This window comes from Adiantum capillus-veneris, chromosome 15, assembly GCF_014529385.1.
Source record: "Adiantum capillus-veneris isolate H3 chromosome 15, ASM1452938v2, whole genome shotgun sequence".
Taxonomy (NCBI): Eukaryota; Viridiplantae; Streptophyta; class Polypodiopsida; order Polypodiales; family Pteridaceae; genus Adiantum; species Adiantum capillus-veneris.
Genome location: NC_140945.1, coordinates 18,528,421 through 18,543,154, shown reverse-complemented (window position 1 = coordinate 18,543,154; position 14,734 = coordinate 18,528,421). Strand labels below are relative to the sequence as shown.

At 41.1% G+C, this 14,734-nt stretch overlaps 1 protein-coding gene across 1 annotated transcript; it reads left to right on the top strand.

Annotated features, from left to right (window-relative positions):
* The first annotated feature begins 278 nt into the window (after window positions 1-278).
* Window positions 279-878, top strand: LOC147440357 (uncharacterized). The gene has a single exon (XM_086483289.1). It carries the CDS (start codon window positions 279-281, stop codon window positions 876-878), a length of 600 nt encoding a protein of 199 aa, XP_086339415.1.
* The last annotated feature ends 13,856 nt before the right edge of the window (window positions 879-14,734 follow it).

Below are 14,734 nucleotides of genomic sequence, written 5' to 3'. Positions count from 1 at the left end.
GGACTACTTACATCAGAGAACCAATCACTGAGAGCGGAGAATGAGGCCCTCCGAAATCAGCTCCAAGATCTACAAGACAAAATGATAAAAGATATAGAGGATCAGCAAGAAGAAACAGGCAGGGCAACCGGGAGCTACCAGAGACTGAGGAAGCCACAACTATTGAAGATCCAGTCCCAGCACAAGAAGAGGCCACAACATCAAGACTTATTGAGGAGGAGGAAAACAGATTGCACGAGCAGATAGAGTAGGCAACAGAGGAGAGTGCAAAGGCGGCCATGGAGTGGGAAAGAAGACTCCTGTTCTCCATCGGACTTCAAGGGTTGGATACTAAGGTGCTGCAAGAACAGTGGATGAAACCTACATTGCCCCTTCCTCTACTAAAGTTTGAAGTGCTGAAAACAAAGAAAAGGATAGAAGAGGAGCAGTATGTCGTGCTATACGAAGGCGACATCACAAAAGAGGAGGAATCAAAGAAGATAGTAGACTCCCAGTTGAGATGGAGGAAAGGGTGGTTGACAAAGTACCCAGCCTACCTAATCTATTTGGTGGAGGCACCCAAGGAAGTTAGAGAAGATGCAACATTCTGTCCAGTGCCACGAGTCAAGAGTTGGCAAGAACATGGCAAAATCACTGCAAAGAAGCCAAATTGGCTTAATTACCCCAGGATGCCAGGATCGAAGGTGGGAGAGAGAATAAGTAAGGCCTACATGGTGAAAACCCTAACGGGCACCATTAAGCTCTTTACTGGCTCTCCTGACCTTTCGTGTCAAATGCTCAAAAATATTTGCAGAACATTATTGGCTTGCATTGAAGTGTTCACGCCGGATAAAGCTACCAGTTCAACATTGTTGTCAATGGCCGACCATGATGTATGATCTAGCCTTGCAGCCATCTCCAAAAGTATTACACCTCTTTTATCAGAGAATCATGTTTATGCCAAGCTTCCACATGCAGGCCTTTGAGGAGGCATTCTACACCGGTTTCTTTACTCATGAAAGTAAGATATTCGGCCCTACACTGACCATTGGAAACCTGAGATACGAGTCACATCTTCAGATGCTGAAATCGACGGGACTCCACTAAAGACAAAGCAACGATGTCATGTCAGGGACGACATGAACACGGAGGGGGGGAGTGTTGAGCGGAGGACCACACCTATACATTTTTGCTCACACTCATGTTTTTGTAAACACTTATTGTAGTAAATGTCTTTCCGACATTTCATTTTTTTCATGGAGCGGATTCATTATAATTTAGTGGGACTCAATTGAGTTTCCAGCTTGTATTCCCCAAGTAGTTTCACCTGCTTATGTAATTAGATTAGAGATTTTTTCACACCTCCAAGGCTGAGGTATAAGAGCCAATTTTTGTAAACCTAAGGAGACAATTTTGAATCATTAATCAAGGTGAGTTTTTGAGCGTCATGACTATGTCTGAGAGAGTGAGAGAGAGAGAGAGAGAGAGAGAGTCTATCCTCTTGCTACGCGAGCTACGGAGCCTCCATTGGAGAAGCGACACCACCATTGTGTTAGCGACGGCGAGAGCTACGCACCGATACCAAGCGTGCGTGCATTCGGCTTCTACGCGAGGTGAGCTCCCACGAGCTTCTATGTGAGTTTTCTTTCTACCTGTGTGTCGGAATTGAGCGTGCCATATATCTATAGAATCGCAGCGAGTAGAGCTACACATTAGTACCATCGGAGTCGAGATTCGATCACCTGTATTTTTTGGCCTGTCTTCATACGCGTTTACCGCACGGAGTGGTTATAGGTTGAGATTGTATTGTAGATTCATAGGGTATTGTCCTTACCTAGTGTAGAGACCCCCCTTTGAGTTTGAGGCTGATTCGATGACTCTAGATCATGTTTCGGATAGCATTTGTTCATAGTACAGATTTAAGTCACTTGTGTATTTGAGAACTTAGATTTGATTTCCTTGGTAGTGATTCTCATTAGAAGGTCGAGTAGGTGATTTGACACCCACCTATTTGTTTCCATGGGCCTGCGGGTCAAGCTCCGTCCTCGTCTAACATTCTTGTTTGTCGATTGAGTTCTTGCTATCATAGCCACCGCTAGCAGCGTAACTGCCACAACAACGCCTAATGCAAATGCTCCCACTGCAGCTGCTAGATCGGGCCTTGACACTAACAAGTTAAACATGAGATGCCCGAACACTGACAAAATCTACACAAACCTGGTTGTACTCGCCTCCCTTGCGCTATCTACAATCACTGCATCATCAAGACTATCCATCACATATGGATGTGTGCACACCGGTACAGGGAAACCTACGTCCTTATCACCCAAAGATGAAATTGTGCGTCCTGGCACCAACTCATATGCCTCTAACATGAGCATATAAAAAAACTCTATCATAAAAGCTAATATCTAACGGACCCAAATTATTTTCTCATATTAAAATGATCATTTAATGTGGAAGAATAAACGGGAACAAGGGTTATAATATAGACGTGTGCTTATGGATCTATTTCAACGCGGGGCCAAGGTTAAAGGGTCCAAATGAGAGATGGTATGTTAAAGAGCAATGCTACGTAATGTAACTTAAAGGCCTTAGGGTTAGCTTCATTAAAGACCTCCAAAAGTTACAAATAAGTCCTTTGACCTTAGGCAAGCTAGGACTGACCTTGAGGTGGGAACCCTACCCAAGCATGAGGTGCTTGTTGGCTTGCTAACCAAAGTGCTTAAAATAGTTGTGGAAACCTTGCCCAAAACTTGAGGTGATTTTTATGCTTAAAATGACTAAGGTTCTTGAAGTGTTCAATTCAAAGACAATTTCTCAAGAGGCATCAACGGTTTCCATGATTTGATTGACTAAGTGCATGAAGTATTCGATTCAAACCAAATGACTTAAGAAGCATAAAAGACACATGTTCAAATGATCCTCCACATGTGGCCCTTATGATGTACTTGAATCCTATTAAATGAGTTTTAAAGGGGTCCAGTGAAAATTTAGATGCATAAAAATAAATATTTAAGTTCTTTCTCTCAAAGAGGAAAAAGAGGACACATCCCCAAATGAAATAATCAAATAATACGAGAGAGAGAGAGAGAGAGAGAGAGAGAGAGAGAGAGAGAGATTGGACCAAGCATGAGAGGGATATACTCCCACACACACACACACACATTCTCTCATTGTGTGGAGTGCAAATTGTAAGAGCTCCATCTCCTTCTCCAAGCTTGTTGAGAAGTGGAGAGCCTATACCAACACTCTTGGCTATGGAATGCAAATCCAACCAAGACCCATGCTTCAATGCTTAAGCTTGCCATCTTTTTCATCTTGCTATGCTAAGCAAGAAGAGTGATGATAAGTGAGGAACTATTTTTTTCTCTTATGGATGATTCTTCTTCCTCTTCCCTACTCTCATTCCCTGCTAGCTCTCTCCACCTTCTAAGGTGTTTGAGGCCTTGGGACTGAGGCTCGGGATAGTTTATGCTTTTTCAAAAGTTTATGGTATGCTTGAGTGATGCATGAACCTTTCCATCTTCATTGCATCAGCTAGGTCACAAGGAACACAAAGATTGTATTGTATCAAGTCTCTCTTGATGGGAGAATCTATAATACAAACGCTTTTTGGAGGGGGGGACCGGCTCCAAGTAAATCCAGTCCTCAACTATTGTCATATTCTCTAATACTCTCTCTCTTGAAAAAGTATTGTTCGTGCCAAGTTAATTAAGTATTATGTTTATGTTGCTACCATCAATTAAGTTCACCCTCTATGTTCTCAAAGTAATCTCACAAAAATGCTCACTCGAATTCTCTTAATTTCGTTGTCCTCAAAGTTCATAGGCCATTTCCATTACATTGGTATCGGAACATTTGGTTTCTCTTTTCTTGCTTAAGAAGAGAGGTCCGTAAGTAGCCTATTGATGGTTGATTTTGTTAATTATACTAGGGTAAGTGGGACTCGGATCTATTATTGGTTTTGTTGAGCCCACTATGTAGAACATGGTGCACACCTCGGGAGCTTCGGTCTTAATAATGGGGTCTTTTTAGACTTGCCTATGGCTTTACCATTATTGATTCATAAGAAGTCCAAAAGGAGATATCCCTCGGCAATTCTGCTATGTTAGATCCACCCTACTACTCTCTATATATAACCAATTCGAGCCGTCGGTGTAGATACTTAAGTGCTTATTTTCAAAGGCTAAGAGGAGTAGCAATTAAGGTTTTGAATTGCCAAAAAATACACTAAGTAAACACATAAGTATAGTTAGCATGGCTGACAATAACCAAGAGAGTAGAACGAACATTGATAGCTTTGATTTTGCACATGAAAGTGCTAATTAAGATGCCCCCATGTTTATCAATTATCTTGTTACTAGCTTGCATCAAGCTATGGGCAACCCTACTTTGCAAGCCGAAGTTACACAACAACTTCATGCTTATGGGATTTCCCTTCCTCTCCAAGAGGAGATAGTGCTTAGGAGGCCTCTTGATGAGACCCCCAAAAGAAGACCTCTCCCTAAGTTACATTATATGCTATACGAAAAACATATAATATGTCATATACGGGTGTATTCTACCTAACCCCATATTATACGGATATATAATACGATGATACGTCAGCAAAAACGGCCAACGTATTTTTTTTCTAGATTTTCGATCGAAAGATATTTAGGACACAAAAAAAATCAATTGAAAGATATATTGATCGAAAAAAAAAAAGTATACCAATGCGCCTTGTTGAGACTACTGTTTCTCACAAAAGGTTTTCCATGTCAATAGGAGACAAAAAAAAAAATATGAATTTTGTTTATAGTTAAAAAAATCAAAAAAATTTAAATTTTTGATTGAGTCTAATTTAAAGTTTTATTAAAATTTTATTAATTATTTGTTTTAAAATCAAATTATGTAGACTTTGTATGTTGTGTAGAGCTAAAACTCACACTCATACAAGGTATTTATTTTTTAGGAATCACTTGCTACGTGCTCAGTTTACTAACACGTGGAAGTGAATTAGTGATATAATTTAGAGATTACCATTGTGTGTAGAGGGTAATCTCACATGAGGTTATCTGTCAGCAAAATATAATAGAATAGAGCCAAATTTATTTAGGTAAATTTGATTTTGACTTGTAGATACTTTCTCACCTCAAAGTGAACATAGATAGAAATTTTGTTGTCCTGTGTAGAGCCGTCATGCTATGCTCTCACTGGAATCAAAATTTAGGAATCTCATGTCCAAATACATTGATATTACATAATCTTTATTTAGATTTCTACGTCTATCAGAGTGTGTGATTGTACACGTGCATCAAATGTAGATAAATAAGTTTTCAAAGATCTATCGTGGAGTGTGAGAACTTCACGTTTTCACTTCAGATAGATATGGCAATCGTCAAAGACTACAATTAGTCCTCATTTCCAATGAGAATCAATTGCAAGATTTGATCAATATTATTGATTATAGCAAATTTGTGAAATCTTTAAGCTTGCACTTTAGATAAATCGATATAGTGCAATGGATTAAAATTATTGATTATCGTAATGTGTAAAAGCCAAAAGCTTGCACTTTAGATGAATAGATATAGTGCAATGTGATTGAAACGTTTTGTTTGAAGTTATGTAGTCCATCAAAATATGATTTGATTGACATGAGTTTATTGAAGAATGCAAAGACTATTACTGTCTATTGTTAATTGATAATGTAGCGCGAGATTAATTGATAATGTGGATAGACTTTGATCACTATATTGACCAATAGAGCATTGCGTGTGTAGTTTGTTGCTTTGAAGTAATTTTGACCTCAAAATTAACAAGTGGATTTGTTGATCTGGTAGCTTAAATTTATTTGTCAGCATGGTGAAAGGACATGAGTGGAGTTACCTCCACGAGCTGCGTGCTAAAAATAATACATCTTGATTGAAATGCAAGATATACGGCCATGAGTTTAGTGGTAATACGACCAGAATCAAAGAGCATTTGTTTAAAGTCACTGGTAATGTGTCCGAGTATACAATGCCGCCGAGAGATATTCATGCTAGATTGCCAAAGTATGCTCGCATTGCAGAGCAAATCCTGCAACTAAAAAGAAAAGTGTTAATGCCAAATAAGCTGCAATGGATGTTGAAATGTCTTTTGTCAATGAGAGGACACAACATGTGCCTGCGGAAGCAAATGATCACACTCCCCAGTCAACTCCGTTTCATGGACATGTTTCAACTGTTAGGAAATATGACGTAGCTAAATAGATATTTGAGTAGATTACTTAATGGAGAGAGATAGATTTCACACACAAGAGATTATAGAGTAGAGAGAGAGAGAGAGAGAGAGTAACACGATGTACGTGGTTCACCCAATGTGGGCTACGTCCATGGGAAAGCAGCCACTCAATGGCTTTAGTACTTCAAAACAAAAAGTAGTTTACAAAGGGATTATGCCCTTAATGGAGCTCCCGCCTTGCTTCCCTCTCACCACCTTACACTCACCTTGTTGTATCAACTTCACACTATGTAATGTGTATAGAAATGGCCTCCTTTTATAGGCCAAAAGTTTTGCCCTCTCTCATGAGAGGTAGCCATGTGCAGCCGCCCTTGTGTGAATAAGTCCAAATCGGACCCTCCAATCTGCCCATGTGTGGTCATCCTTGTGTAGACAAATCCGCTTTTGAATTCGGCCACCAGCCATTGAATTCGGCCATCGGCCACCGGCCATTGACTTCCGACCACCAGCCACCGGCCATTGACTACTGGCCACCGGCCAACCGGCCAACCAATTGGTCATTTTCTGACCACTTTTCAGCTGCCATCCGGCCATAATATTCCGACAAGGAAAAAAAAAGTCTCGAGGGCTTCCGCCCCCGAGGACCCTAAAGTTGCCCTTGATTTTTGGCCGTGAAATTTTTGGTTTCTGGCGAGTGATTTTCCTTCATGCATGATGGCTTCTCCTCATAGTGGGGGCCTTACAAATGTACGCTTTTACCACAGAAAATTACAAGGGTAAAGCAGGCTCCATACTTAACAATCTCCCACTTGGAGACTGATCTCCAAACCAAACCTGTGACTGCTTTCCATCCTGGCTTCTTGTCCTTGAATGCCGATTGAAGATGAGCAAAAGCTCAACTTCTCCTTGTTGACCACCTTTGTAAACATGTCTGCAGAATTGTCACTTGTATGCACCTTTCCTAGCTTTAGATGTCTCTCTTCCAAAAGAGTGCGTATGAAGTGATATCTCACCTCAATGTGCTTTGTCCTTGAATGAAAGGCTGAGTTCTTTGCAAGATGGATAGCGCTTTGGCTATCATTGTACAAGACACAATTGTCTTGTTTGAATCCAAGCTCTTCTAAGAATCTGTGAAGCCACAGAATTTCTTTGCTTGCCTCCGTCATTGCTACATACTCTGCTTCCGTGGTAGAAAGTGAAACCACTTTCTATAGCTTTGAAGCCCAGCTTACTGTTGTGCCTCCAACCGTGAACACATAGCCAGTAGTGCTCCTTCGAGTATCTTTGTCACCTGCCATATCTGCATCAGCATACCCTTCTAGAAAAATATTAGTTTCTCCAAAATACAAAGCATTTGTTGTTGTCCCTTTTAGATACCTAAGTATCCACTTCACAGCTTGCCAATGCTCTTTACCTAGGTTATCCGTGAACCTACTCACAACTCCCACTGCATGTGCAATGTCTGGCGTTGTCCAGACCCATAGCTTACATTAGAGAACCTACCGATGTAGCATATGGAACTTTAGACATATAGGTTATCTCATCTTGTGTCTTTGGACACATATCCTTTAAAGTGACCAGCCAAAGGTGTAGAAACTAGTTTTTCATTTTGCATTGCAAACCTTTCTAGTACCTTCTTGATGTAATCCTCTTGAGATAGTTTTATTGTCTTCTTCGTCCTGTCCCTTGATATTTTCATATCAAGTATCCTCTTTGCAGCACCTAAATCTTTCATTGAAAAAGATTTAGACAGCTCCTCTTTTAAGTCTTTGATGTCTTGCATGTTAGCACTTGCAATCAGCATGTCATCAACATATAACATTAGGATAATGAACTTCCCATCTCCCAAATTCTTTGTGTAGACGCAGTGATCCGAGTTGCATCTTGTGAATCCATGATCCAACATCCATCGATCAAACTTCAAGTACCATTGTCTTGATGCTTGCTTTAAACCATACAAGCTCTTCTTTAATCTGCAAACCATTTTCTCCTTACCTTTTACTTCATACCCCTTTGGTTGAAGCATGTAGATTTCCTCCTCTAAGTCACCGTGAGGGAATGCCGTATTCACATCCATTTGCTCGAGATTTAAATCATGAGCAGCCACAAGGCTTAATACAAGCTTAATTGAGTTCATTTTTACAACAGGAGAAAATATTTCATTGAAGTCGATACCTTTCTGTTGAGAAAACCCTTTTACCACAAGCCTAGACTTGTACCTTTTCTTCCCACCTTCTTCTTCCTTCACCTTGTACACCCATTTGTTTTGAAGTGCCCGCTTACCTTTAGGTAACTCAACCAACTCCCATGTTTGGTTGCGATGTAGTGAGTCCATCTCCAGTTGCATGCTCTTCATCCATTCTTCTTTGGATTCATGTTGCATCGCTTCTTCGTATAATTCTGGCTCTCCAGGATCTGAGATCAAGAGATGGTTGACGGAAGGCACAAACCTTTCTGGAGGTCTAGTTGCTCTTGTACATCTTCGGGGAATAGGTTAAGGCTCCTCATTTGGTTGACTTTGTTGCACATTGTCACCATTTGCAGTCCTTGAGTCTTCACCATCCTCAAGCTCCATGTACTCATCACCTGTTTCTTTTGTTTGTTTTCTTTCCAAGTAATCTTTGTACATATTTTGTTCGTTAAAAATTACATCCCTACTTCTTAAGATTTTACCATCTTCAGGATTCCATACGCGATACCCAAAGTCACCTTCTCCATAGCCAATGAAGAAACACTTTTTGGACTTTGCATGTAGCTTTGATCTTAGGCTTCTATCTATGTGCATAAAAGCCTCACACCCAAACACTTTGAGAAAATTCACTGGTTTACCTGTCCAATGCCTCTTCTGGAACTCCCCCATCCAATTCCATTGAGGGTGACCGGTTGATTAAGTACACAGACGTACTTACAGCTTCCGCCCAAAGCTCAAGCGGTAGGCCTGTGTGTAGCCGCATGATTCGTGCTTGCTCCATGATTGTTCTGTTCATCATTTCCAAAATTCCATTTTGTTGAGGTGTCCTTGGGGTTGTCCTTTGCCTTCGAATGCCATTGCTAGCACAAAAGCTTTCAAAAGCTTGGCTGCAATATTCACCTTCATTGTCGAATCTAAGGCATTTAACCTTCGTACCTGTTTCATTCTCCACAAAGGCTTTCCACCTTTGAAATATGGAAAATACATCGGATTTATTCTTCATGACATAAACCCATGTTTTTCTAGTCGCATCGTCTATGAATGTTACATAGTACAATGAGCCACCAAGTGATGGTGTACTTGTAGGACCCCAAACATCAGAATGAACCAACTCAAGTTTTTTATTTTTTCTTTCATTTCCTGATTTTTGAAATTTTACCCTCTTTTGTTTACCATAAACACAATCTTCACAAAACTCTAAATCCACTTCTTTTAAACCTGGCAGAAGCTTCTTTTTTTGAAGGATTTGCATTCCTTCGGCACTCATATGCCCAAGCCGATAGTGCCACACCGCACTATCAACTTCTGTAGTTGCTGCACAAGCTGAAGGTTGCGTGCTAACAGTACACAAGTAAAGTGTACCGACCTTTTCTCCCTTGGTAACCACCAAAGATCCTTTTGAGATCTTCCACCGTTTGTTTCCAAATGCAATGTTGTGACCTTCATCGTCCAGTTGTCCTGTAGAGATCAAATTTTTGCGAAGAGAAGGAACATGCCTAACATCTTTAAGCTTCCATTCATTTTCGTTAGCAGTTTTGACAGAAACTGTACCTTTGCCGACAATCTCACAAGCTTCATCATCTCCCAAGTATACATACCCAAAATTACCTTTGGTGTAATCTTGGAAATGTTGCTTGTGTGGTGTCTCATGGAATGAAGCTCCGGAATCTACTATCCATGAATTAGATACATTGTCTAATGAGAGAATTAGAGCATCTTGCTCTCCTTTACCTGCCACATTGGCCTCCGATGTTGGCTTGTTGTCTTGAGACTCAGTCTCTTTCTTCTTCTTGGACCAGCAATCCTTCTTGACGTAGCCCTTCTTGCCGCAGTTCCAACATTCAAGAACTGACTTTGTGCGTGACTTGCTCCGTCTTGAGCGATCACGACCCTTTTGGTTTTTGAACCTCTCCTTGGGCCTTCGTCTTGTTTCCACTGACAATGCAGCACTTGATGATTCTCCTGTGCTTATCCTTCGTATTTTCTTGCTTAGGAGAACACCCACAACATCATCAAACTTAAGAGTATTTGTGTCAGAAATAGAATTACTTACAGCCATCACAAGGCTGTCCCAATTATCCGATAGAGATGATAGTATAAGGAGAGCTCGCACTTCGTCATCAAAATTGATTTTCACCGATCGAAGTTGACTTATGTTTGTGTTAAAGTCATTAAATAAGTGTTCTGCAACTGAACCATTCTTTGCCATCTTTAGATTGAACAAGCGCTTCATAAGAAATACCTTATTGGATGCCGATGGTTTCTCGTAGAAGTCGTCAAGTGACTTCATCAAGTCCTCCGTGGTCTTCATCTCCAAAACATTGAAGGCCACCGTTGACGCCAAGCTTAACCGGATTGTTCCCAGTGCCTTTCGATCAAGGACAATCCATGCTTCATCTGCCATCGTTGCGGGCTTCTTTGCAAGACCGCCTAGTGGCAGATAGAAGTCCCTCTGGTAGAGATAGTTTTCAATCTGCATCTTCCAATGTTGGTAGTTTTTGCCGTTGAACTTCTCAATCTTGAGCTTCCCTTCCTCCGCCATAACTCCCACTCAATTCAAGGAATCCTTTCCTTGAGATAACTTAGCTACGAGCAAACCTTGCTCTGATACCAGTTGTTAGGAAATATGACATAGCTAAATAGATATTTGAGTAGATTACTTAATGGAGAGAGATAGATTTCACACACAAGAGATTATAGAGTAGAGAGAGAGAGAGAGAGACAGAGAGAGTACACACGATATACGTGGTTCACCCAATGTGGGCTACATCCACGGGAAAGCAGCCACTCAATGGCTTTAGTATTTCAAAACAAGAAGTAGTTTACAAAGGGATTATGCCCTTAATGGAGCTCCCGCCTTGCTTCACTCTCACCACCTCACACTCACCTTGTTGCATCAACTTCATAGTATGTAATGTGTGTAGAAATGGCCTCCTTTTATAGGCCAAAAGTGTTGCCCTCTCTCATGAGAGGCAGCCATGTGCAGCGCCCTTGTGTGAATAAGTCAAAATCGGACCCTCCAATCCGCCCATGTGTGGCCGCCCTTGTGTAGACAAATCCGCTTTTGAATTCGGCCACCGGCCATTGACTTCCGACCACCGGCCACCGGCCAACCAATCGGTCATTTTCCGACCACTTTTCGGCCGCCGTCTGGCCATAATATTCCAGCGAAAAGGAATATTTCGACGAGAAAAAAAAAGTATCGGGGGCTTCCGCCCCCGAGGCCCCTAAAGTTGCCCTTGATTTTTGGCCGTGAAAATTTTGGTTTTTGGTGAGTGATTTTCCTTCACGCACGATGGCTTCTCCTCATAGTGGGGGCCTTATAAATGTGCGCTTTTACCACAGAAAATTACAAGGGTAAATCAGGCTCCATACTTAACATCAACATCAGTAGCAACAAATCCTAGCTCAACTAAAGTTAGTAAAGCATCATCCAATGGCCAAATGCTACATGAAGCGATAGATAAACAATGGCTGATTGAGCTACACTTGAAATGGACGCAAGCTTTTGTGGTGTGTGGTATACCATTCAATGTTATGCGCAACCCCTTTTCAAGATGCTTTAATGAGCACGGCCAAAAAAGAGTTTGTGCTTCCTGATTATAATAAGATACGCACAGAGTATCTAGATAAAGTGAAAGACAGTACCAAAACCATCCTCAAGCGCACGGTGGTGGACTTTGTTCCTGCATATGGTTGCACCATAGCGTTGGATGGATGGACCAACTGTCAGAAGAAGCCACTCATCAATGTGATGCTTATCAATCCTAGAGGGTCTATGTTTGTAGAAGCCATTGACACCTCTTTAAAGAGAAGACTAGTGATTATCTAGCAAGGATATATGAGTGTGTCATAGCAAAGGCATGTGGACCAAAGAATGTGACTGCAATTGTCACAGATAATGCGTCTAATTACAAGGCTGCAGGAAGGGCTATCCAAGTTAAGTACCCAGAAATTCCTTGGGTGCCATGTACCGCATATACTCTTAATTTGCTATTAAAAGACATTGGAAAAATGACCGTCATAAAACAAACGTTGCTAGATGCTAATCATGTGGTCAAATTTATTAGAGAGCATCAATTTATGTATGCTCTTTTTTTATTAAAATCGCCCAACAAAACTTTGTAGATATTTTGTGCGACAAGGTTTGCAACTGCATAATATGTTCTTGCCACCTTGCAAGAAGTGAAGCCTACATTGATCAAAAAAATAGCTGATAGATGCTGGGATGCATGGCTCAATAAGTATCCTAGCTACCAAGAGGTAGCTACAAGGCGTGTACACTTGTGAACTCGCAAGTTTTTTGGCGTAGTGTAGAGAGAATTGTTACCCTGTCCAAACCGTTTGTAGATCTTTTGCGAATAGTAGACAAAGGCTCTTTTGTCTTTGGTTGAGTCTATTGGTATATGTCAAAGGCATTGCACAAAGTAAGAGAGCATGTTGGCTTTGGTTCAAAGGACAAAGCTTCCATAATCATAGCTGCCAACAAGCGATGGGTGCAATTGCATACACCGTTGCATGGTGCTGCATTTGCATTAGATCCTAAATTTCAAATGCACCAACAATCGGCCAATGAAGAAGTCATGAATGACTTCAAAACAGTCTGCTCACAACTATTAGGACAAGAGGATGGGAAACATCACTGTGTTGCAACTCCGCTTTCTCCCCATCATACTCCTTCCACCATAGAGGCGTACTTGTGTGTGCAATGGTATCTATATTCCATGGATCTTGGAGCATGCCAATTCTATTAGCATAATCAACTTGCTGATGAAAAGCAGTCTTCACAACAGCCCCAATTGGTATCTTTGTTGGCAGCCATACACCCTCATCCAAATCCCCTTTCAAGAGGCCATTTACCATTACCAAATCCAAATCAGTTTTCAGTCAGGTGCTCATCTCGATTGTGGAGCCCAATTCAGCCCTAGAATTCCCCTCCCGAAGCCATTCCAGGCCTCTCCACAGAATTGTAGCCTCGGTCATCCATATCAAACCTGGAGATGCTCCGTCAGGATAGTTACGGGTGCCAGTTCCCTCCAGTTAGAGTCCAGGAGAGTCTTGCCTAGAGCTATCTTTATGTACATTCCAAATACTACAATAGAAGTGAATACCACCTTGGAAACGGTGTGGGGACCCTTGAGAGGGTTGTTTGGGACTCCATTCGGTGTTTTTCTCTCGCTTGTCTCTCACACACATACACAAAACTGGAGCACTTCTCTAATAATTTCTAGTTCTCCATAACATCTCTCTCCAATAAACAAAAAATAAATAACCATAAAAGGAATCAACCGATTGCACAATTAAAAAGGACTCAAGGATTGGTGAAGAGTGTTAAGCTAGATCTTGTTAGCTATCCTTTTGTTGTGCCTGACAGTTACCAAAGTCAAATAACAGAATGACCTTTTGAAATTTAATTTCACCATGTAATTTGATAACTACATCATCTAGAAGAGTCCTTTTTGCTTAGCTTTTGGCTCTACCGTTAGGGTGTTAACCTGAGGAGAAGAGGCCAGAGACAAGGGAGTAGCTTCACTTGTAGATTCTTCTTTCTTTGGACAATCGCTTTTCATATGATCTAGTGTGTGACAACAAAAACATCTTTTTTTCAATGCATAGAGTGTCTGTTCTTCCTTAGATAATGTACCGCCTAAAATTCCTTGCGATGAGAGTTTTTAGAATTGGATTGAAAGAAATTTTTGTAGTTTGACCGAAATTATTCTCGTTAGGAGACTTGGAGTTTGAGGAGTCTTGAGAAGAAGAGTTAGAAGTTAACGTCCTAACCTTACCCTTGTTATGCTTCATCTCTTGAAGTAGGGCTTGTCACAAGACGGGCACCACGTGCCAATAGAAAAGAGCAGACTGAACAGGCTTTTAGCACTTCAATAACAACTGAACTGAGAGAGAGAGACGATACACGACAGGGAGTGGTGGAATTCCACCCCAGAGAGTATTGGGCCCCAAATCTTGGTGCCCCTTTCGGTATTTCTTTATATTGCATCAACATAGTACAAGCCGATACTCCAGTTTCTGCACCTTCTTTAGGAAGCATGCCAGAGAATGAGCCTTAGCCTCATATTTAAAGGCCCTAGGCCCAAAAAAAAAATTACATGAAAAGCCTTCAAACTCAAAAAGCATATGGTCCAAAAGCAATGCCAAAAAGCTACAAGTGTAATTTACGAAAATCCGTACCGCTGCCACGTCAGCAGTCAACATAAAACACAAAAATTCGTACAGCTTGCCACGTCAGCACAATCAACGTAATTTTTGGAAACTGCCACTTCATCACCTGCTATGCGGGTCCTACTTTATTTTAATCCTTTATGTCACTTGGGGCCCCATCGGACGGGGTCCCCATAA